A 24,912-nucleotide genomic window follows, 5' to 3' on the forward strand; every position below is an offset into this window, starting at 1 on the left:
TAAACAAAGAGGTGATCTCATTAAAGAATGATCAATGCATGGTTGGTGACTGTGAGATTCCATCTCTTCACGTGCAAAGTGGACGACATGCAGTATGCTTGTCTGAAAACGAATCTTTATAATGAAAACAACTGTTCAATTGTGAAAAGGTTCGAGAACTTCCTCCGCGTCCGAGGTACCTCGAGGATATCCGACGGAATTTAATATAATATATATCGGTAAGAGCAAAGCTGCAAAACATGCGTCGTCGATGCTTATAAGATGGAAAGGTATCAAAAGCTCGAAGTGTAGTGTGGAGACTGCGCGCAGAGTGAGAGTGGGAAGATGGCCGGGCCGGGAGGTGAAGCCTGATCGTGTGGCCTAACGTAGATCTCTCAGGTTATTAAAAAGCCTCACAATTTACTGGGCTTATGACCCGCCTCATGTTGGACTTAACAATTCACTTATGGCCCGTAAACTCATGTCAATTTTTATATTTATATAATATATTTTATCAAATTATGTAAATTTATAAATTATTTTTATAATTCTTTTTTAAACGAAACTATTTTCATAAGAATAAAGCACGCAAAAACAAACGCTCGCGCGTGGTCTCAAAACAGTCAGCACCTTTGATTCCTTTTCAACTACGGTACAAAATTTATGAGTTGTTCAAAATCGGATGGATCGAGCATGGTGTGGTTTAATTGGCACAGTTAACGGGACTTGGGAAGTCTGAATGGCGAGAGGAACATGTGACTACACGATTAGCAAAATATCCTCAAAAGTACTATCATGTATATTAGTCCTTATTAATATGCACCTACCTCGAAGAACCAAAATCCATCACCCATTAATGAAGGAACTAGGGATAATATATATAATAAGGAACAACCAAATTAGTAATTTACCAAAAACCATCGATCACCCATGCATGACGCGGCAGCTTGCTCACTATATATATAAATGGCACATCGCCTCCTGGATTGCTCTAATGCATGAGAAGAAGTGAATCTTCGTGCCAAGCTATAAATATAAGGAAGCCCAAGTACCCAAGCCTTACGAGACAGATGGAGAGAAACAGAAGTTCCCTCACTCTACCCTTCATACTTAAATTCACCACCCAAAACTAGGTGAGAGTCTAGACATGACTTAGAAACCTATTTCCCAACTGTCTTAATTATTAGTTAATGATCTTGGTGTGGTTTTGTCTAGCCATAACTTGAATCTCACAAATCACCTTTTTCTTTTTCAGTTTTACGAGAAGTTATTGCGAGCAGGAGGTATAAAATGATTTTTTGTGACAGATTATTTATAACGAGTCTATGCCTGTATTATGTATGAGCGTAGTTTATTCGATCTTGTAAATTTGAATTTTCAAGCTTTTTTATTTTTTATTTTTTTCTCAATGAATGTCATTTAGTCTTGACTTACCCTAATGGAAATGGTTCAGAAATAATTGTAGAGAAAAAGGAGGCAAAGTCTATTTGTGAAGGCAATATCAACCTGCTTTCTTTTCATTTTCTTGTAAGATATATATATATATATATACACCCAATGAAAATGAATTAAACAATAAAAGCATATTGTTTGGTGGTAGACACAAATAGCAAAAAGTGGCAGACACAAATAGCTAAAAGCAGATTCCATCGCTTTCCATCGCATTCCATTATTTCATTCCATTAGTTGGTGGTTGTAACCAATTTCTCAGAGTGAACGTGAGGTGCTGCATGAGTGGCTGCATAAGATAATTCCAATACCCTCCCGCAAGATAGAGAGTAAACATTGATTAATCCCATCTTGGGCAGGAGTCGAGTAAATACAAAGGATTGCAACGGCCTAGTGAGTAGGTCTGCAATTTGAGAATGTGAAGGCACATGAACTGTTCGGACCTGTCCCTCAGTCACTTTGTCTCGAACTAGATGGCAATCTAGTTCAATGTGTTTCGTCCGTTCATGAAAAATGGGATTTGCAGCTATGTGAATGGCTGCTAAATTGTCACAGAATAGTGTGGCAGGTTTAGAAATATTAACATGCAAATCGGCAAGAAGGTAATTTAGCCAAGTCTGTACTCAGATTCTGCAGACGATCTAGAGACGGTAGATTGTTTTTTTGATTTCCATGAAACCAGGAATTTTCCTATGAATACACATAATCCAGTAGTTGACCGTCTTGTACTTGGGCAGTTCGCCCAACTTGTATCTGAATAAGCTGTGCGATTAAGTTGTAAATCAATGGGAAAAAATAGTCCCTGACCTGGTGTCCCTTTCAGATATCGTAGAACCTTGAGAATTGCATTGTAGTGAAGAATCCTCGGTGACTAATGGAGATGAGGCATTCTCCCTAGGCTGAATGAAATACGGACTGGCTGGGTGATGAGGATTGTCCTCAAGTTTGGGGTTCTCAGGAGTAGACATGACTGTATGAATTGGGAAACTTGAAGGGCTTGAAGACGATTGGCTCATGATACCATAATGGAAGTGGTTCAAAAATAATTGCAGAGAAAAATGAGGAGGCAAAGTCTGTTTGTGAAGGCAATATCAACCTGCTTCCTTTCCATTATCTTGTAAGATATATATACAATGAAAATGAATTAAACAATAAAAACATATTGTTTGGTGGTATTTTCGGCTTGGACACAGCTCTATGACACAAACTATTTTAAATGATATTAGTAAAAGTGATGTTCATTTTTCGACTAAAGCCAGTCCATGTAATATATGTCCACTTGCCAAACAGCATAGACTACCCTTTCCACAATAAGAAAACAATGTCATGAACCCTTTTGATCTTATCTCAGTTGATATATGGGGTCCCAATTCTATTCAAGTATATGATGGTTCCAAGTACTTTTTAACTATAGTTGATCAATTTACTAGATGTACTTGGCTCTATCTTTTAAAATCCAAAGCTGAAGCACGCCCCTGTCTCCAAAATTTTTGTTCCCTCATTAACAACCAATTTGCTTCCAAAATTAAGGTAATCCGAAGTGATAATGGTCCAGAGTTACTCACTACCGAAAACTATATTACCTGGTCTCGCTCCATGCGCAGAACTCTAAACATAAAAAATAAGCTCGGATTCCTCGATAGTAAGATTTCCAAACCTCTAGATTCAGATCCTTTGTTCCTCCCATGGGAAAGATGCAATGACATGATCATTGCATGGCTCCAAAATTCTGTTGGTCCAGATCTTCGACCCACGATTGCCCATGCCTAGACAGCAACAGAGGTATGGAGTGAACTCCATGAACGCTCCTTGAATTTTCCAACTCACGAAGGCCGTGTCTTCCTTAACTCAAGATATTGATTCTGTGAGCATTTATTACAATAAGCTCAAAGGGTATTAGGATGAACTCGAGATATACGAGCTCATGCCTCTGTGTACCTGCGAATCTGTCAAGACTCTCATGGAATATCATCATTGTCACAAGGTCATGCAGTTCTTAATGGGACTTCAGGATTCCTATGATGCCATCCGTGCTCAAATACTTTTGTCTGATCCACTTCCATCATTAAACTGTGTTTTCTCTCTCATTCAACAAGAAGAGAGACGTCACGTCGGCAACTCCATTATACACCAACACCAGCACCAGCTGCGATGGTCACACAAGGACCAGATCCAAGGCTTTCATCATCCTCACGCAAGGAATGTTTATATTGCTCTCACTGCAACATTTCAGGACATTCCCTTGAGTGCTGTTTCAAAGCTAATCCCAACCTTCTAGTTTGCTCTCACTGCTGTATACCAGGCCATACCAAAGATAAATGTTATTGGTTGAATGGTTATCCTTCAGGCCACAAAAATGGCCCCAAGTCTAAATACATTGCTAATATTGTTTCTTTTGAATAGGAGCAAAATCATAATGGCTTGCCCATTACTCAAGAACAGTATAGCAAGCTTCTTGCCTTACTCCAACCATCTTCATCATCCACCATTGACAACACACCTGTAGCTATAAACTAGGCGCAGCTTCTCCACTCGCCCACTATGTCTGGTAATAGTTCCTATTTCTTAACACATAACAGCACAAGCACCTCATCCCTGCAGTGGATTCTCGACACTGGGGCAACAGACCACATGGTATGCAATCTCAATTTTTTTACACACAATATCACTCGTGTTAGTCACTCAGTCAAACTTTCCAATGGTACAACCACGATTGCCACTCATCTCGGTGACATACATTTTTCTCCTCATTTGATTTTCAAACATGTATTGTGTGTTCCAGCATTTTCCTTTAATCTTGTTTCCGCCAAGTCTTTAACTATAAATTCCAATTGTTGCTTACTTTTCTTCTCCAATTCATGTTATATACAAGACCTTTCAACTTTGATGACAACTGGGAAGGGTGAGATGCATGAGATAATTCCAATATACCCAAATCATAAGAATAATATATATAGTTTAAGATAAGCAGTTCATGTATTTAGATACTAAGAAAAAAATAAAACCCCTAGAGTCCAAAATCATAAATTTACCCTCATTTTCCAAGCAACCAAACAACAAAAACAAACGATCTTTTTTATTTCATTTGAATTTGAGATGATAAGATCCCGAAAACTAAACTGTAGTTTCTTTCCTTATAGTTTCCACTGACCAAACACAGTACCACCTCATACACCAAAACTTATTCACTTCAAATTCCCTCTGACCGTTCTAAGATTTTGTACTACGTACAATAATCATAGATTTTCTTTCACCTGTACGTGTCATGTTACCACAATTTTGAACCATCCAAACATACCTCACAAGGCTCACATTGACTCAAAATCCCGTATCCAACTTTACATTGGTGAGTTTTTGACAAATGATTTGTAGAATGATAAGAAAAATAAATAAATAAATAATGACGAATAAATAGATTTTTATCTTTCCGCTGCCGACAGTCCAAAAGCCATTTTAGAGAAGGCATTCGCTGGCACTGCTTTTGTTATCTACATACGTAACAGTCGTCCAAATTAAAGCCATTAATTTGGTCATTCCAAATTAAAGTTAGATTGTCGGCGATTTTAATTGGGATTTCGTAGCTACGTACTGGACCTATCTCGTCATCATCATGCATCTAACTTTAATTTAATTTTGTTGTAATTAATTAAACTTTCTTTGCCTTCTTTTTCATTAATTTGTCACGGCCACTCGGGCCAACCTCGTCGTTATCTTTGATCCAATTATACATGAATATGAGTTATACTGTTTCACTGTTTAGCAAATTAATCAAATGCTAGCTATATATATATTTATGTTATAAACTATCTTGAATTAAATGATCATATTTATCTAGTCGTTAAATGCATAGTATATAGTACTAGTATAGTGAGTTGGCCGACATATGCATAGTGCATAGTGCTAGCATAGTACTAGCATAGTGAGTTGGCTGACATATGCATAGTGTATAATACTAGCATAGTGCAGCATAGTAAGCTAGCATAGTTCCCTTTGTATGCCTATATATATCGTTGAATTCTTTAAGAAATTCATAAGTTTCATAACCTTTCTGAACTCTATCTCTTTCTCTCTCATTTTAAAAGTTTTATAATACGTTATGACTCTCTCTTTTCTATGATTTCATAACATGTTATCAGCACGAAAGTTTTGACGATTTTGAAACTAGTAGTCCTCAACTTCAAGTAAGTTTTTCAATATATTTTTATATTCCTGATTTATATATGTAAAAAATGTCAAATCTTACAAAATTGGAATTCGTTGCTCTTGATATTTCTGGAAAAAATTATTTATCTTGGATCTTGATGCTGAGATCCATCTGGATGCGATGAACCTGGGAGATACAATTAAAGAAGGAAATCAAGGGTCCCTGCAGGACCGTGCTAAGGCAATGATTTTCCTTCGGCACCATCTTCATGAAGAATTAAAAACTGAATATCTAACAGTGAAAGATCCACTTATTTTGTGGAATGATTTAAGGGAGAGATATGAACACCAGAAAACTGTAATCCTCTTAAAAGCTTATCATGATTGGATGCACCTGAAGTTGCAAGACTTCAAGAGTGTTAGTGAGTATAACTCTGCACTCTTTAAAATTAGCTCGCTATTGAAATTATGTAGTGAAAAAGTCATTAATGATGACTTGTTAGAGAAGACATATACTACTTTTCATGCCTCGAATGTGCTCCTGCAGCAGCAGTATCGAGAGCGAAAGTTTAAAAAATATTCTGAATTTATATCTTGTCTTCTATTAGCTGAGCAAAATAATGAGCTTTTGTTAAGAAATCACCAGTCACGTCCTACTGGTTCTATATCATTCCCTGAAGTGAATGGTACTAGATTTACATCATTACCAGAAGCGAATGGTGCATCTTTTCAAAGAAAAGGAGGGCGTGGACGTGGTAGGAAAAACTATGGAAGTGGAGGTCCTAGAAATGAACACTAAAATGGACAATAATAGATATACACCGTACCACCAGAAGTGGTTCAACTTAGAGAAGGGCAAAGGTCCCCAAAACAAATTTTTAAAGAAAGATGAAGATGGATGCCATAGATGTGGTATGACTGGACATTGGGCTCGTATCTGTCGTACAGATAAGCACTTGGATGACTTATATCAATCTTCTATAAAAGAAAAAATAAAGAAATTTGAAACAAATTTTACTGAACCATCATATGCTTTAGATTCTATAGATGGAGAAGATATTACAAGTCTTGATGTTTCTGATTTCTTTGAGGATTCTAGTGGTAAAGTTGATCATGAAAGTGTTCCTTTTTAATTAATGTATTTCCTTTATCTTATTATAAAATATTTTTATATTCTGCAATATTTTGTAGTAATGAAAGTTTTATTTATTCTTTTATACTTGTTATAAATTATTGATGATATGATTTATCTGAGAATGGAAATGGAGCATCCCTGAAGGATCGCCCTAAATCAATAATTTTATTGAGTATCTCATATGAGTGATACTTATACCAAAAACTCATTATGATTTATGCACCTGAAGTTGCATAATTGAAATTGTGGAAAGAATATATATTTGAATGAACGTCTCGAATGTGCTCCTGAAGTAGCAATATCGAGTATGCTCCTGAAGTAGAAATATGAAATGCAAACGTTCACAATATATTCTAAATCTGTATCAGTGACTGAGCAAAATAATGAGTTTTTGATAAGAATCATTATTCACGTCTTACTAGATCTACATCATTCCCTGAATTGAATGATAATGAATTTATATCATTCTATTCCCTGAAGTGAAAAGAATGATGCATTTCATTCAAAAAAATAAGAGATTGGACGTGATAATGAATATCTTTTTGGGCCAGAATCTCGTATTGGAAAAGCTGTAAGCTTTCTCTTTGAGATGATATTATACAAATTATTGAATCAAATATTATGATGCATCAAAAGGTGATATGATTCAAAATATCTGTATCTTTTCATGGTTATCTTGATCATTCAAAATCAATTACGATAAGTCGAATGATTTTCATATGGATGTCCATAAAAGAACCATAAGATTCTTCTACTATAAAGTTTTACCACCAGAAATGAAAAAAAAAATTTGCTTGAAGCAAATAAGATGAAATTATTCGACGTTATCTTAATTATCATATGTGAACCAGAAGATTCTTCTACTATAAAGTTTTACCACCAGAAATGAAAAGAAAAATTTGCCTGAAGTAAATAAGATGAAATTATTCGACGTTATCTTAATTATCATATGTGAACCAGAAGTTCAGATGATAATTAAATTTTGGATACAATAAGATAAAAATGTCTCATATTCTAGCTGCTAAAATCCCAGCGAGGATTGAAGTCCCTGTAGGACAATTAAGAAATTCAGCAGTCTAAAGACATATATAAAAGCATGTAAGACTTATTGATACAAAAGATAGAGTATCTCAAAAGAGCAAGGCACAAATAATTTGGTGCTCCTGAAGAGGCCATACCCACAAAACAAGCAATAAAGTCCATCCAAATTCTCTGTATAAAATTCTCCTATATAAACTCTTGAAGAGTACCTCCTGAAGAGGTTTTTCATGAAAATGTCTTCCCTTGAAGAGGGACAGGTACCTGAAAATAACGAGATCTCGTTACATTTCATGAATAATTGAGAAATTATGGATAGAAATAAAATTGTTGTCGACAATGTATTTCCATATAAGATGGCAATTGACATTATCAGAAATAATGATGAAAGTGAATCAAGAATCGTCGAAAAATACGACGTAAAATATTGGCCAAATTTAAAAGAAACAATTCCTGCAGAATTGATTCACTAGTAAAATATGATGCATCGGGACTTATAGTCCAAACACCTAAAGAGGTGATGCTTGTTGAATGTCAGTGGGTATTTATGGAAAGGAAATAAAAATGTGATATATAAATCACGAGTCAGTTTCTCAATTCTTGCAGAATTGATATCACTAAGTAAAATGTGATAAATATGGACTTGAAGTCCAAACACCTAAAGAGGTGATTTATGTTAAATATCAGTGGATATTTATATACATGATATAAAAAGTCTGAAACTTTTAATATGAAAATATGATATAGAAATCACAAGTTAGTTTCTCGAAGAAACAATATTGATATGATTTTAAAGTGGTTGAAATCATATTGAGATTTTTATTAGCTTGAAAGTTACCGAGAGTTTGGATATGTATGATTAACTGCATATTTATATGGATCATTGGATCATGATATATATATGAAAATCCCTGAAGGATAGAAAATGTCTGAAACTTCTAATATGAATACATCTGGAAATATGTATTCTATCAAGTTTCAAAGATCCTTATATGATCTAAAGCAATCCAAATGCAAATAAAAACAAGCTATTATTGCAGTTTATATATATGATTTAAATGTCATTGAGGCTCCAGAAGAGCTTATAAAAACTGCACATATTTGAAATATAAATCTGAAACTCTTGCGGCTTCAAGGGGAAGATGGATGATGTTATTAGTCATGAAATACCATCTTTTAATACAATTAGTATTTCAGATTCATATTATGAGTTTGATATGAAGTGTGTATTATTAAAGAAGAAATAAAAGGGAGCACACAGAACATTTACCAAAAGATAGAAACACAAATATGAATATTTGTGAAATATTATTTTATTATCTTGAAGCAAGAATTACAGAAATTTGAGGTATTTTGCCTCATTCTTTAAACGCTCTTGTTCTTCAAGAATCTGCATGGTATCCATATCTAAAGGGGTGGGCAATAAAAAAGAAGATTTAAGCAAGGATTTTAAATTACTATTCTCTTGCTTTAATGATTCTATCTTCATGTTGGACTCCAGAAGAAGTCGCTGAAGTATAGCAATATTCTCGTGGAGATTATCAACTCCACGAGTTCTGGATTACAGTCGCTGAGAAAATGCGACAATAGATTATGAGTATCGGGTACCGAGACTCACAAGCTCATATATAGCTTTATTATTTGACCTATGAGTCAGATCATTATATTGCATAATAACACTTGTGGTAGAAGCAGGTACAGCTGATGAACGAGGTGCAGAGTACCTCATATATTGGCCATGAGAAGATCGCTGAGCCATTGTAGGATAAGAATGTAGAAAGAGATTGCAGAATAAAAATGCAGTATGATTACAGAAAATTGAAGAAGATGAGATGCAAATGAGGATGAGCTGAATATCTCTTTCATAGAGAAAATTATGATACAACATCTCTCGTGAAGCAAGAGAAAAGAGATGAAATATAGCTTCATAGCTCTGCGGAGCCTGACAGTACGCCTGACACCTACAGAGGAGTTGAAAATCCGCGGTGCTTGTCTGATCTTAAAAGGCTGGCCATCGTTTTTATTAAAAAATGAGGTTAGCGGTTTAATGTTGATGAATTCTCCACTAACTGTGTTATTTACAAGAACTCTAGAAGAGTACAACTCCAGAAGAGTAGTGATGAGCAGAAAGATCCAGTTGTGATTATTTTATCAACATGGATCAAGTCCACAGTTAGTTGGATGTACAGATGCGAGTTATCTTTCAGATACACACAAGAAGATCATTGCAATTCATGAGAAGAAAGTTGAAATTGATATCAAGAAGGTACGGTCAGGTAAAAATCTGGCAGATTTATTCACTAAAGCATTACCAACTGCAACATTTAAGAAGATTATGCAGAACATTGGAATGCGGAGGTTTGAAGACCTGTTATCATGCACTACCAACTGCAACATTTAAGAAGATTATGCAGAACATTGGAATGCGGAGGTTTGAAGACCTGTTATCATGCACTACCAACTGCAACATTTAAGAAGATTATGCAGAACATTGGAATGCGGAGGTTTGAAGACATGTTATCATGCACTTTTCAGGGGAAGTAATGTCTTAAAGACTTGTGCTGATTGTACTCTTTTTCCTTCGCTAAAGTTTTATCCCACTGGATTTTCCTTTGCAAGGTTTTAATGAGGCAATCCTAAAGCACTCGGCGATACACATGAATACTGTAATCTTTTTCCTTCGTTATTGGTTTTTTCCCACAGAGTTTTTCCTTGGCAAGGTTTTAACAAGGCATATTCTTTAAATATGGTCATCCAAAGGGAAAGTGTTATAAACTATCTTGAATTGTATGACCACATTTATCTAATCGTCAAATGCATAGTGCATGGTACTAGCATAGTAAGTTGGTCGACATATGCATAGTGCATAGTGCTAGCATAGTGAGTTGGCCGATATATGCATAGTACATAGTGCTAGCATAGTACTAACATAGTGAGTTGGCCGACATATGCATAGTGTATAGTACTAGCATAGTACAGCATAATAAGCTAGCATAGTTCCCTTTATACGCCTATATATATCGTTGAATTCTTTAAGAAATTCATAAGTTTCATAACCTTTCTGAGCTCTATCTCTTTCTCTCTCCTTGTAAAAGTTTTATAATACGTTATGGCTCTCTCTTTTCTATGATTTCATAACAATTTATATATATGTATATATATACATATATATATGCAGCTTGATATAAAATCTCCAATTAATTAATTATGCACTCTACAAATCTTGTTAGTCATGAAATTTAATTTGTAATTTGATATGTATGAAACATCACTTATGTATTAAATATTAATTTATATATTAATCATTCATGTGAATAATGAGTGTTGGATTAAGACTTCATTTGAAATTTTTCTTTAATGTGATTTTTTATTAATCTCACGTATAAGGATAAACGTACAAAAGTGAATATAATTGCTAAATTATCTTTTGTAGAACTCAATTCATGAGTGAGACACAATATAATAGACGGATTAACAATTGCCTCAGTTCGCAATTTTTCAATCTTTCTTTGCTATTATTTTCTAAGAAAGTACAGTACTTGTTAAAGGCATTACATATATAATTAGGTTGGAATACCATAAAATGAAAGGCAAATACGTACACACTTCACTCATTTAGTTAATACATACATATAATTGCAAACACATGCATTAACAAGAAAGTCACGACTAGATGACATGACACACACTTGACTCAGTACTTTTATTCAAACAAATTACAAACGGTATGGATCAAGCAAGTCATGACTAGATGACAGTACTAATTGATCACTTCAAGATCAAGCATTCACAACATGCATGCATGCATGATGATTTATATATACCTCACAAAGCCAAACTTTAAATCCTAGAGCAAGCTACAAATATGCATGGCAATTATTCATTACTTCCATCTACTAAAAACCATATATATATGATGCATGCGGGCAATGATCCTCATCTCTGGTAGCACCAATTAACAAATTTTGGTGCAGAAACAACGGCGACGGAATCCTCGGCATTTACCACCAGTGAAACCTTCGTTCTTGCACACCAGACCACAGTTGTTGTCGCGCACGCATGGTCCCTGGAACTTGTGGCTCTTTGACTCGCAAACTCTTGCCTCACTTGGCATAATCATCTGATCTTCTGTAATGAAAAAAATAAAAATAAATAAATAAATCAACACCAAACAGACATCTTGCATATTTAGACTAAATTTAAATGTTCCAACAAATCAAAATAGTGGAGAAAGGAAGTTAGAAAGTCCTACGAGAAGCCAAGACGATGAGCAGCAACAAGAAAAATCCAAGTGGTTTCCTCTCCATGATGATCTTCTTCTTCTACTTCTTCTTCTTCAGATCCAACTCTTATCCCTGCAAATGCTAGTAGCTCCTCTTCCAGGTGTATACTCTCCCACATATATAGTGGAGTTGAGACCGACACGTATAAACGTACTACCACTCTCGTGTCAGCGATCCAGCAAAAGAGTGATCGGACGGTGCATATATAAAAATAAGGAAAATTTTTCTTGTCATCCTCACACTTCACACATCACATTTATTTTAATTTATTTTTATTTTTTTATAATAAATATGTAATGTGTGGATGATAAATAAAATAATTCAATTAGTTTAATAAGAATAAAATAAAATAAAAAATAAAAAACATAAAAAATAATATTTTAATATATAAAATATGTGGTGTGAAATAATATATAGCACTTCTCTAAAAACAAATGCTGATCTGTAAAAGACTACTGAGCATTGATACACGAGCCAAAAAGCATGCTTTTAATTCGATGGCATAGTGTTGTCAAGATCGAGGACAGTGCATTTGTAATAATGTAATCAAGTTATGGTACGTGGGCGTTTGCCTTTTGCGATCAGTTGTCAGAAATGTTTTGAATACTGTACCGGATGACGTATCGGTCAAGATACTAGAACGAAATATTTTAATATCGATATCGTTTCGTATACCGTTTCGAGACAGTCGATATATAAATAAATTATATATATAAATATATATATAAATTATATTTCAAAATAATAATCTATATATAAATAAATTATACATGAATACATATATATATATATATATATATAAATTATAAATAGTCTAATATGAATTGGAGTCAAAAAATAAGATTATAACTTAAAAAAATGAAAAAAAAAAACATGAAGGTCGAATTACCGAAATACTGGCCGGTACGCAGGTTGGTACAGGCCGAAATACAGGCCGGTACGACCGGTATTTCAACCGATACAAAATAGATATCTTACCTGTATCGACTTGGTGACCGATACAGAATGTACCGACCGTCGGTACGGTACGGTACCAAAAACATTAGTTGTCAGGGTAAAGCAAGCAATATTAAACGAGGGCAGACATCGAATGACACTAATTCAGAATCTGTTTCACATGCATGCCTATATCACGCCAAGTATCCATTACTCTTCATGCAATAATTGTACAAACAAGTCATGGTGTAAAGTTAGAGTACTGGAAATTCACTCTGACATAATATAAAAAAGCCCGTATTTGTTTGCGGGGATGTTGTAGAATATATAGAATCTATCGCGGCGAGGAGAAATTGAAAGACTTTCAGCTTTGAGGCCTCACATGCAGTAAAACATGTCAAAATCATGTATGCGTGGGTGGCCATATTTTGTTTCAAATACATGGTTAAAGATCGTGAACGATCTCGCCATCCCATCGATCAATACTCCAAAACCACGACTTGTCAGTCTCCAACTATTACACTTTAGACAGTCGAACTGTAAAAAAACTCATCATTTAATTAGGTGGCCCCTTCTTAACAGGTTATTAGATCATGTAACAGGGTGTTTGTTGAAATGCTACCCTCTTTATGAGTGTTGATCCGTTTGAGTCGCCTTGTTCCACCAACAAAAAAAAAAAGAAGGGTAAGAAAATCGAGCTTTGGGCTAAGTGGAATAAAGTTAGCAGTCATTCACTGAGATGACAAAAGCATATAGATGAGGAGATTGGAGTTTTTAATATTTCAAGATTTAAAGCTGTAAGATAAAGATGAATACATATCTAAAGATGAATACATATCTAAAAGCTGGGATCTTTGATCCGGTAAAGTAGCCATATATGCAATTGAAAAGTGGAAAGAAACAGAGGAAATGAAAGGAAAGAGACAAAAAAGAAACAACTCACCTTTCCCAACCAACCCCGAAATCTCATCTTATCTTCAAGCAGGACCACTCCAGTTATTCATTCACACTGAAATCTCATCTTTGTCGGCATGGTTAAATCAGAAAGTCATTGTCATCATTCACGAGTTTCCTAATTAATATGATTAATATAGAAGTTATCTCTTGCATCTCATGCACCATCTATACTCGTCAGTAATAACAAAAAATAATTACAAAATGACTAAGCGAAATGAAATTATTAATAGGTTTACACGTTAAGAATATCTCAAATCATCTATAAACAATAATAAAATAATTTGTAAATAATAATAAAATATTCTAAAAAAATCTGATAACAGTTATGATTCTGAACATGACCTTATTCTACTGCCAGTTCTGCCGACCTCTGTTTTCCATAAATTAAAATGATCATAACCCAAGGGCCCAATTCTCTAGCTCTGGTCTCTTCTTGAATGGGCAGTAGGCCTTACTCATGCACACCCATCGGATGAACCAGCTCCATTGGGCTTGATCCATTACCACTCTTTGGACATGTTTTTTGGTACGTCAACGATCAAACTCATCCTATGTGCTAAAATAAATGCTTATGCTTACCGCATTTACACTATACTTGCTATAAAGACTAGTTGATCTTATGACTAGAGTCATGAAAATTATTTTCAGAGTATAATTTCACTTGGTAAACATTTCTTCGTGAGTCTTAGCACCCATACGATCCCGGCACAACTCATTCAAAATAATGTGAGACTTGACACGTTTTATAAGTCAGAAGAGCAATTATATATGCAGCTACAACATTTTTACAACTCTTTTATAGTTTTGAGAAATATTATGTGGTACTATCACATTGGTTAGCTATAAAAATTCCGAATATGACAGTTGTTAAGTTTCATATTAATGGTGGGGGTGGTAAAGAGGATTCTATCAGTCTTAAATTCTATGTAGAATGCCAAGAGTTTAATGATCTGATGGCATATAATCCAATTCTCTAAATGAAAAACTTGGATTCAAAATCTCAATATATATATAAAAAAAGAAAATCTATTTGAAATATTCTAGAGGTGAAAATAGGCTTTATAATAGTGCAGTTCTGGCTATCATTTCCTCGGATTGTGACAAATTTTTAAATCCAATATGGGGTAGATGAAGGGTGAAGGGATTACTTTCGGAGTATTATTAGGTCCAAAGCAACTGACAGGAAAGGGGGCCTGTGTTCAGGCATGCATGTACAGCCCACTTTCTCAAAGATTTGAAGAATCTAGCCAACGTTACATGGCTATCGAGGAGAGGAATGAAAGGTGGCCGGGCCCCATGTTTGAATGCTCGTTTGAAGTTTTATAGAGAGAAACTCCACTATATTGATGCAGTAATGGCATAGAAAAAGTGTTGAGCTGTAGCCAAAATTCTCAAGTCGGCACCAAATGGGGGCAAGCCAAGACTGGGAAGTTGTATTTTGCCCTTTGGACCACCGCACAAAATAATGATGATGCCAACTAAAGGCACACCTGCTTGCTTGCTGCCTGCCGCAGCCCCTGCATTGCTGCTCTTTCCACCCCCGACCACATTATAAACTCGGGTGCATGCTTTTGCTGCTCACTTTCACTTTGCCAGATCGGAGAATGATCTTTTGTCATCTCATTTGACATAAACAAATCAAGAAAACGGGAAAAAAGAAGACGTTGGATAAGGCTGGACCATTCAGGGTACTAGTTTAAACTATATACACGTTTCACTTTGGATACCTCTTTCCCATTTGTTAATAGTTATCGTACTACCCTGTGTTGGCTATGGATGAAATGCTTTTTATAATATGTTGGCAATCTTGATAGAGGATGAGATGAAAACCAATAGAATATTCACATTCTTTAAAAAGTAAAGAAGGGAAACAACCATGCACTTTTGACTTTCATAAAGTAAAGTGTTAGCCTAAATGATGACCATTCGCTGCTTTTGCAGGATAAAGAAACCCCCTCTGTTCATGCCTAAAAAGGATCAAAACATGGGGGAGAAAGGGAAATAATTTGTTTGGAGCATAATTAAACGATTATAGAATTCAAAGTAAAGTGGGTTTAAGGATGAAAATCAGTGCTGAAAAGAGAAAAAAATAGTAGTTCCAGATGTCGCCAAATATCTTGTTTTGGCATGTGCAACCATGATTTGCACAGTTCAGGAAGCTGAAAGAAGCAGGGAAGCCATAGCCCCGGAGATACTTGAGAAGCATGCTCAAGTTGGTCTTAGAAACTAAAGGTGGTGATCCAAATATGACCGTTTCTTAAAGAATATCTAACTGTTAAAGCAGCCACTGAAACTTTCAAAAAAGATATAAATATGATTGTTTAGTGATTATAAGTTTACAGTAATCTTGAAAGAAGTATTGGTATAGTTCCAAAACTGGCCTCGAAGGAAGGAAGTAGCTTTATCCAAATGGAAGAAAGCATAGATTACACTATAAGAAGAATACGACTTAAGAAAGGTACCTCCCAAATTTTAAATTGGCTTTCAGAAAGAGCTAGATTGCATTTGAACAGAATCTACGGCTTTTCTACATTACATCAGTTCAACATTCAGTAGTTAAAAGTAGTCAAGATAATTACAATTTGCAGCTGCAGTACCGTAGAAATGAATAAGAATTGACTTGGTTTAGTCCTAAACTGGGATTGGTCAAGCTCAATGTAGAGGGGAGCAGTTTTGGTAATCCTGGTTCTTATGGGAGTGGAGGAACTTTTAGAGATTTTGATGGGAGGTTTTTGGCTGCATTTAAATCCCATTATGGGTTTGGCCCTAATAACATGGCACAAATGGGTGCTATAGAAGATAAGCACTGCTGAGGTTTCAATGAATATATTCCCACACTCTCATTGATAGAAAATCTGTGTCGTTATATACAAGAATGAGGAGAAGCTAATTTAGGAAATACATATACGGTAATGCTAGAATTGTGCTAAAGTTACAGCAGACAGCTATATAATACAAAAATAGAATCAGCTACAAGTATGGAATTGATGACCAAATATTTATCATGATTTTAGGCTAAACATGCTCTGTTTTGATTTGAGTAGAATCCACGCATGTTTCCCTTATACGCCCCCCACAAGATTGGGCTTCCATCGGCAAGACCAATCTTGGTACACAGCAATTCTGTACGCTGCTTTGACAGTGGCTTGGTGAGGAGATCAGCTAACTGGTCTTGAGTGTGTACATGTCTGACTTGAAGGCTTCCTTTTTGGACTAAGTCATGCACAAAGTGAAGGTCGATTTGAATGTGTTTCATACGCGAATGATGGACTGGGTTGAGACTTAGATGTGTGGCTCCAATATTGTCACATAACAGATGAGGAGAGTCTTTGAGTGGAAGTTCAAGTTCTTTGAAAAGTGTAGACAACCACATTGTCTCGGAAGCTGCATTAGCTAGTGCCCGTTATTCAGCCTCGGTTGAGGATCTTGCAACTGCACGTTGTTTCTTGGAGCTCCAAGAAATTGGATTAGGACCCAAGAAACTGATGTAAGCAGAAGTTGACGTGCGGTCATCCATATTTCTAGTCCAATCGGCATCGGTGTATGTCCTTAGTATAGAAGATCCAACTTTGTGGATCTGAATACCATAAAAAATGGTTTGTTTTAAGTAGCGGAGTAGCCGTTTGGTTGTTGTCCAGTGATTTGCAGTTGGCTTATGCATAAATTGAGATAGTTTGTTGATTGCAAAAGAGATATCTGGACGTGTCAAGGACAAATATTGAAGACTGCCAATTATTCGACGAAAGTTAGAGCTGTCCACAGCAGCCGTGCCATCAATCAGTTGAAGAGGTTGGGTGGTGGAGAGAGGGGTTGAGACATCTTTCGCACCACTCATACTTGTAGTGTCTAAAAGCTCACGGATGTATTTATGTTGTGAGAGAAATAACCCTGCTCTGGTAGGAATCACTTCAATCCCCAAGAAAAAATGAAGGGAACCCATATCCTTGAGAGAAAACATGTCACCCAACTGTTTAATAATGGAGGTCACAAGAGGTGGATTATTTCCTGTGATGATAAGATCATCAACATACACCAAAAGGTAGCAAAGAGTGGAGTTGTGGCTGTAGATGAAGAGAGAAGAGTCTGCCCTGGAGTTTCGAAATCCCAATTGAAGAATGGCAGTTTTGAGGGCAGTGTACCAAGCCCGTGGGGCTTGTTTAAGCCCATAAATAGCCTTTTTTAGTCTGCACACATGTTGGGATTTGGACAAATCTTTGAATCTCGGAGGTTGTGCCATAAAAATAGTTTCAGTTAAATTACCATTTAGAAAAGCATTATTAACGTCCATTTGCCTCAAATCCCATCCATTCATCACTGCAATAGACAATACAGCTCTAATAGTAGCTGGTTTAACTACAGGGCTAAAGGTCTCTGTGTAATCAACACCAGGACGTTGATTGTAGCCCTTAGCCACGAGTCTGGCTTTGAATTTATCAATAGAACTATCAGCTTTCCGTTTTACCCGAAATATCCACTTACACCTCACGGGTTTACAATCAGCAGTGGGTAAAACGAGATCCCAAGTCCCATGTTTCATCAAGGCAGTGAGCTCTGTGGACATGGCCTCACGCTAGTGAGGTTGAGAGATGGCTTGACTCACACTTGTTGGTTCAATGGTTTGAGGGAGAGGATGCTTTGACACGGTGTGGATTAGTTTAGGTTTAAAAATTTGGTTCATTGATCTTGTGGTCATGGTGTGAGTGCGTTGAGGTTGAGGATTTGTTGGGTTAGGGTTTGTAAGATTCAGATTGGGGAGAGGATTAGCTGTACGGAATTTGTATCAGGTGAAAAAGACATCGGTAAATCTAAGAAAGACCCAGTTCGATTGTCACCTGGATGAGTAATCGGATGGGTGGGGTTGAGATCTATAGCTTGCAAGGAACCAGAAATTAAAGGAGCAGAGGGTGCGAAATTACCTGGGGAGGACGCAACGATGACAGGTGAACCTTCCGGAGGCAGCAAGGTTGCCGATGCGTCGGAAACCGGTGAGGATGGCACTGCAGGCGGCTAGGCACCGAAGTGAAGAGGAAGCAATTGATGAGGGTCTTGAAGGTGTGGAGTGAGCTCGGAAGGCACGGGTGAGGATTGGCTGGAATGATTTTGGTTTTCATCAAATAACACGTGGCGAGAGATAAAGTGTTTTTTTGTTTAGAGCTTAAAACACTTGTAGCCATTTTGAGTTGGTGAGTAGCCGAGAAAAATACAGGCTTTGGATTTGGGCTGCATTTTGTTTGAGTTATAGGCCCTGGTGAGAGGATAACAAATAATTTTTTTTTTTTTAAATTTTAAATAATTGGGTGATTGACCAAAAAGAGCTTCAAAAGGGGATTTGTTTTTTAGGAGAGGCGTGGGTTGACGGTTTATGAGATAAGAGGCTGTTTGAAAAGCGTGGGGCCAGTATGAAAAATCAAGATTTGCATCATAAAGGAGCGTGAGGCCCGTTTCAACTAGATGACAGTGACGATGTTCAGAGACACCATTTTGTTGTGGAGTGTGAGGGGTAATGGTGAGGTGAGTTATACCATGAAGTAAGAGATATGATTTTAAAGCAATAAACTCACCTCCATTATCAGACTATAGTGTTTTGATGGATTTTTGAAAGCGGGTTTCAACAAATTTTTTGAAGTGCGGAAAAATTGTAGAAACACTGGATTTAGTGGTCATGGGATAGAACCATATATATTTTGTATAATGATCAACAAAAATAAGGTAATATCGTGATCCATCAATCCCAGTATAACTAGCGGGTCCCCACACATCCGTGTAAATAAGTTCAAGGGGCTCATGACTTTGGAGACTTGGATGGTCTGAAATAATGCCGTAAGCTTCATTTCCATGAAGTTGTACTTGAATCAGACTCCAAGCTGGTAGTCAATTAGTTGTCTGGAAGGGGTCATTTTCGTTGATCTTTGTTTGATTTTTTACATGACTTTTGAATTGCTTTTAAGTCATGCATGCACAGTTGAAACACATGTTAGAGAAACCAAGAAAATTGCTGATGGTTAGCAAAGTTAGGTGCAAGGAGCACGTCTCGGGAATTTATGTTCTTTGGAGATCTTCCAAAAGAAGGGTTGTGGATAGGTCTGGCTTACCTACACTGAGATGTTGATTATTGGTTTTTTGTGTTGTATGGGAATGGCATATATAGTGATTTGTTTTGTGTTTGAAAGAAGAAGCCAGAGTAAGTGCATGTGAAAGTTCGCCTAATACTCGAATTGGGTTCTCCTTCCACTTTGATTTCGACTATTGTTCTTTTTTTTTTTTTTTTGAAATGAGATATATGATAAAACATTAAATACTAACACAAGGTTTGTCACCAGATATGAGAGAAGAGACCACAGTCGGCCCTTCCTATATCCAAACAGTTTCTGTTACAAAAGAGAAAGCTAATCTAGCTAGTTCATGAGCCACTTTGTTGTTCCCTTTGCTGGCTTCCAATTCGGGTGTGTCTCCAACTCATGCTTGAGATCTTCAATAAGTTGTCCATGCCATGCATAATCTGGAGTGGAGTTCTTTACATCATCTACAACCAGTTTTGCGTCCCCTTCAAAAATAACACTTCCTGCTTCCATTTCATCACAAAGGGTAAAGGCTCTCAACAAAGCATATGCTTCAGCCATGAAAACAGAGGATACCGAATGTTTTTGTGCAGCCAACATAAAATGTGGCTCACCATTTGAGTCTCGGGCTATAATGCCCATTCCCATCACCGAATCTGATATTTTAAAACTAGCATCAAAGTTTACCTTTAGCTAAGAAGATGGGGGAGGGTGCCAAAAAGAAGCAGCAGCTTGATGTGTCATAAGTCTTTGTCTAACCACGCTTTCATTTTGTGCTATAGAACAGAACTCCTAGTCAAAAATGGCAGATTTTAACATAGTTTTCGGACCATGGAAACTATTTCTAAAAACAAGGTCATTCCTTCTTTGTCAAATTCTATAACAGACTACAGCTACCAAGATCAGGTTCTTAGCTTCAAGTCTGTCACAGAATTCAGTCCACAACTCTGCAAAACTATCAAAAGAGCTTCCCCACTTTGCCACTGGTGATTCCCGATCCCCCCAAACATCTCTTGCTGCCGGGCACTCCCATAAACCATGTAGAGTAGTTTCTATTACCTTATCACACACTGGGCAAATAGGATTATCCAACACCTTCTTCTTGAAAAGATTTTCCTTAGTGGGAAGGAGATTTGAGACTGATTTCCAGAGGAATTGCTTTATTTTCCCTATAACTTCCAAGCTCCAAATGTCTTTCCATCGGTACACAACCTGTTTGCATCCTGATGGTTCCCCATATTTATGATGTTTTGAGTCCAAGTCAACAAAGTAAGCACTTCTAACCGTGAAAATCCCTTTCTTTGTATAGCCCCAAATGGATGAATCCGCGGCACCTCTGAGACTAATTGGTAGGCTGCAAATTAGTTTTGCTTCTTCTGGTTTAAAAATGGTTCTAACCATCTCTGTTTTCCACCTCATATTAGACAAGTTAATGAGGCAAAGACTTTAGATTCTGCTGGAATCGTATTGGGACAGGTTTGTACTTCAAAAGTTTTTTCTTGTGGGAGTCATTTGTCCTTCCATATTCTTATTGAGTTACCATTGCTGACTCGCCAAACTGAACCCTTCCTGACTAGGTCCAAAACAGAGCATAGACCTTACCAAATATAAGAGGAACCAGCTTTTGTTTTTGCTTCCAGTACCTGGGAGTGCTTGAAATATTTTTCTTTGTAGAGCTGAGATACTAGAGAGGAGGGATGTTTGTGAATTCTTCAGACTTGTTTTGCCAATAGTGCACGGTTGAAACATTGCATGTCTCAAAAACCCAGGCCTCCATCTTGTTTTGATTTCCCCATCTTCTCTCATTTTCGCCAATGAACTCCTCTACCTTCCTTCTTGTGGTTCCACCAGAAATTTGAGAACATCATTTCTATTTCTTTTACCAACCTTACCGGGAGTTTGAAAATGCTCATGGTATACGTCGGAATGGCTTGTAGAATACTTTTGATTAGGATTTCTTTCCCAGTTGTTGAGAGGAAGGAATTTTTCCAGCTATTCATCCCCTTCCAGATTTTTTCTTTTAGACCACGAAAAGTATTGTATTTTGTTCTCCCAACGAGAGTAGGAAACCCCAAGTATTTATTATAGTCATCACAAGAGATACCTGTAGTCCCTTGGAGGATAAAAGTTTTTGACTCTTCTTTGGTATTGGAGCTGAAGAAGAGAGAGGTTTTCTGCTTATTGAAAACTTGGCCAATGCTCTTTCATAGATTGCTAGAAGGTGCATAACTCTAGTCTATTCCTCAATTTTTGCTCTACTAAAGATGACACAATCGTTGGCGAAGAGGAGATGATTTATCTTAAGGCCCCCTTTAGAAGCCGAAACTCCCTGTATGCTGCCATTACGTTCCGCTGTTTGAAGAAGCGAAGTTAAACCTTCAGCACACATAATAAAAAGATACAGAGATAGAGGATCTCCTTGCCTTAGCCCTCTTGTAGGAGTAAAGGTCTCACCGGGGGTCCCATTGACTAGAACTGAGTAACTCACTGATTTAACACATGCCATTAGTAAGCTGGTCCAATTTTCTGAGAAACCCAGCCTTTGAAGTACAGCTTCCAAGAAATCTCATTCAACCTTATCGTAAGCTTTGGACATGTCGAGTTTAATGGCCATACCACCCATTTTACCTTTGTGTCTTGAGCTCATAGAATATAGTAACTCATAAGCCACCATAACATTGTCAGAAATCAGTCTATCAGGGATAAAAGCGCTTTGGTTCCAAGATATGATATTTGACAGCACCCCTTCGATTCTATTTGCTAGGACTTTGGAAATTAATTTGTAGAGGACGTTACACAAGCTGCTAGGTCTAAAATGTAGCATGGTAGAAGGGGAGTTTATTTTCAAAATCAAGGCTATAAGGGTATGGTTGAGACCCTAAGCCATATTTCCAGTGTTTAGATAGTCCAAAACAGCTGCAGTTGTGTCATCTCCCACAATATCCCAATGGTCTTTGTAAAAACAAGCGTTGAACCCATCTGGCCCGGGGGATTTAAAAGGTGACATGTGTTTTAGTGCCTTTCTATCTCATCTCTTTGAAAAGATGGGTCTAATTTTGACTACATATCTGATGAAATTCTCGGTTGGATCCCCCTTAGACAACTTTCAATACAACTGTGGTCTGGAAAAGAACTTGTGAAGATCTACAGAAAATAACTACCGAAACCCCTTGCTATGTTCTCTCTTCCTGTAATCACCCTACCATCCTCATCCTCTATCGACTTTATCTTATTCTTCTTCCTTCTTTGGTTTACACATGCATGATAGAACTTGAAATTTCTATCACCTTGTGTTAACTAGTGAATTTTTGCACGCTGCTTCCATCGAAGATCCTCCTGTTTTAGTAGAGAATTTAGAGTAGCTTGGAGGGTTTTAAGTTGCCGCATATTGTTAGGATTCTCATACTGTTGGTTTCTTTTGATTTCTTCCATTTTAGCACGTATTTCCTGGTTTCTGTGGTGGACTGGGCTTTTACTCCACTGTTTCAACTTCATGCTGCAGTCCTCTAATTTGTGTTGTGCATTCTGGATTTTACCCCTTTCCCTTGTCACTTTCTGCCATTGAGCTGCTATTAACTCCTTGTAACCCTCCTCCTTGCTCCAGCTTACATCATACTTGAACTGAAAAAGAGACCAACCCTCCCTTGCCCTGTTATAGTGAAAGGAGAGTAATAACGGGCAGTGGTCAGAACATGTCGCTGGGAGAACATCCACATTTGATTCTGAATAAACTGATTTCCATTCGCTATTAGCAAAAGCTCTATCTATTCTCTCTTTAGTGAATGTAGAGTCTTCGTGACGATTACTCCACGTGTACTTTAAGCCCTTCCATCCAAGATCAAAAAGCTGTCCATCTTCAACTACTTCCCTAAACATACGCATCTGGGCCTCTCCTCTGTCTCTACCCCCCACTTTATCACCCATAGTCAGAATTTCATTAACATCTCCGATGACACACCACCCCAGAGAAGCAGGTTTGAAGGACTTTAACAATTGCCATGATGCCCTCCTATTACTAGTCACGGGATCCCCTTAGAAACAGGTCAGCAGCCACTTTGTATTTGTTTCTTCACTATAAACAAACCCATTGATATGCCGATTGGAGTAATTAAATAATTCGTATTCCACATCATTCTTCCACAAGAGCATTAATCCACCACTCCTTCCCATCGCATCCACCACAACACAGCAATCGTATTTAAATCTACAAGAAATAGTTTTTGCTCTAGGCCCCGCAAGCTTCGTTTCTATAAGGAAAATAAAATCGGGTCCTTTTTCCTTGATTAAGAAACCAAGGGTTTGAACTGGGAGCCCCCGACAGTTCCAGCTGAGGAGCTTAATGGTGATCGGCGGGACTGACTAGCAGCCACCGCCAGGTCTTTAAGCAACATCTCAGTGAGAGAAGAAGACCTCTTCGGTCTCTTCATCCCCCCTCCCTGGGATCGGTTCTCAACCAGATGAGAAGATTTCCTCTTAAAACCCGTAGGTAACAAAGAGGGTAAAAGAGGGGTACCTTTTACACGTGCACATCGTTTCCAGTGTCCTTCATGCTCGGTCTGCTCCCTTGATTTCTACAACTCTACTCTTTCCTCACTTGCCCCTTTCCTCTTCTGGGTTTCGGTCGCCCATTGAAGAGAACCTGAACTGACATTTTCCTCAATAAGTGAACTTTCACTTTGTTCTGGGTTAGAAGATGGCCGAATCAAGCTTTGGGTTTTAGGGGCCATATGGGGGTAGTGCCCTGAATGGTCCATGGGCTTGGGCCCAGTGGAAGGCCATTCACAAACGGGCTGGTTCAAATTACTCGGATCCGGTTGACTTGGGTTGGCGGGAAGAGACTCAACCCCCTGTTTCGCGTCACCCTCTCCGTGTGCCAGTCTCTCCTTTTCACCTGCCTCGGTAACCCCTTGCCAGTAGATATTGATGTCGGTCT

At 37.3% G+C, this 24,912-nt stretch overlaps 2 protein-coding genes across 2 annotated transcripts; both read right to left on the reverse strand.

Annotated features, from left to right (window-relative positions):
• Window positions 1-11,328: 11,328 nt before the first annotated feature.
• Window positions 11,329-12,159, reverse strand: LOC122306603 (defensin-like protein 1). The gene is made up of 2 exons (XM_043119030.1): window positions 11,997-12,159; window positions 11,329-11,872 (listed from the first exon to the last, which is right to left on the reverse strand). Exons 1-2 carry the CDS (start codon window positions 12,049-12,051, stop codon window positions 11,700-11,702), a joined length of 228 nt encoding a protein of 75 aa, XP_042974964.1. The 5' UTR covers window positions 12,052-12,159; the 3' UTR covers window positions 11,329-11,699.
• Window positions 12,160-23,276: 11,117 nt separating this feature from the next.
• On the reverse strand, window positions 23,277-23,903 carry LOC122306522. The gene has a single exon (XM_043118949.1). It carries the CDS (start codon window positions 23,901-23,903, stop codon window positions 23,277-23,279), a length of 627 nt encoding a protein of 208 aa, XP_042974883.1.
• Window positions 23,904-24,912: the final 1,009 nt, after the last annotated feature.

This window comes from Carya illinoinensis, chromosome 4 (genome assembly GCF_018687715.1).
Source record: "Carya illinoinensis cultivar Pawnee chromosome 4, C.illinoinensisPawnee_v1, whole genome shotgun sequence".
In the NCBI taxonomy this organism is placed as follows: domain Eukaryota; kingdom Viridiplantae; phylum Streptophyta; class Magnoliopsida; order Fagales; family Juglandaceae; genus Carya; species Carya illinoinensis.

What these genes read in the sequence shown, in the direction of transcription:
- LOC122306603 (XM_043119030.1), bottom strand. Translation starts at nt 12,051, where the DNA reads ATGGAGAGGAAACCACTTGGATTTTTCTTGTTGCTGCTCATCGTCTTG. An exon ending in GCTCATCGTCTTGGCTTCTC is followed by an intron (nt 11,873 to 11,996) that starts GTAGGACTTTCT and finishes TTTTCATTACAG; the next exon opens with AAGATCAGATGATTATGCCA.
- LOC122306522 (XM_043118949.1), bottom strand. Translation starts at nt 23,903, where the DNA reads ATGGGTGATAAAGTGGGGGGTAGAGACAGAGGAGAGGCCCAGATGCGT.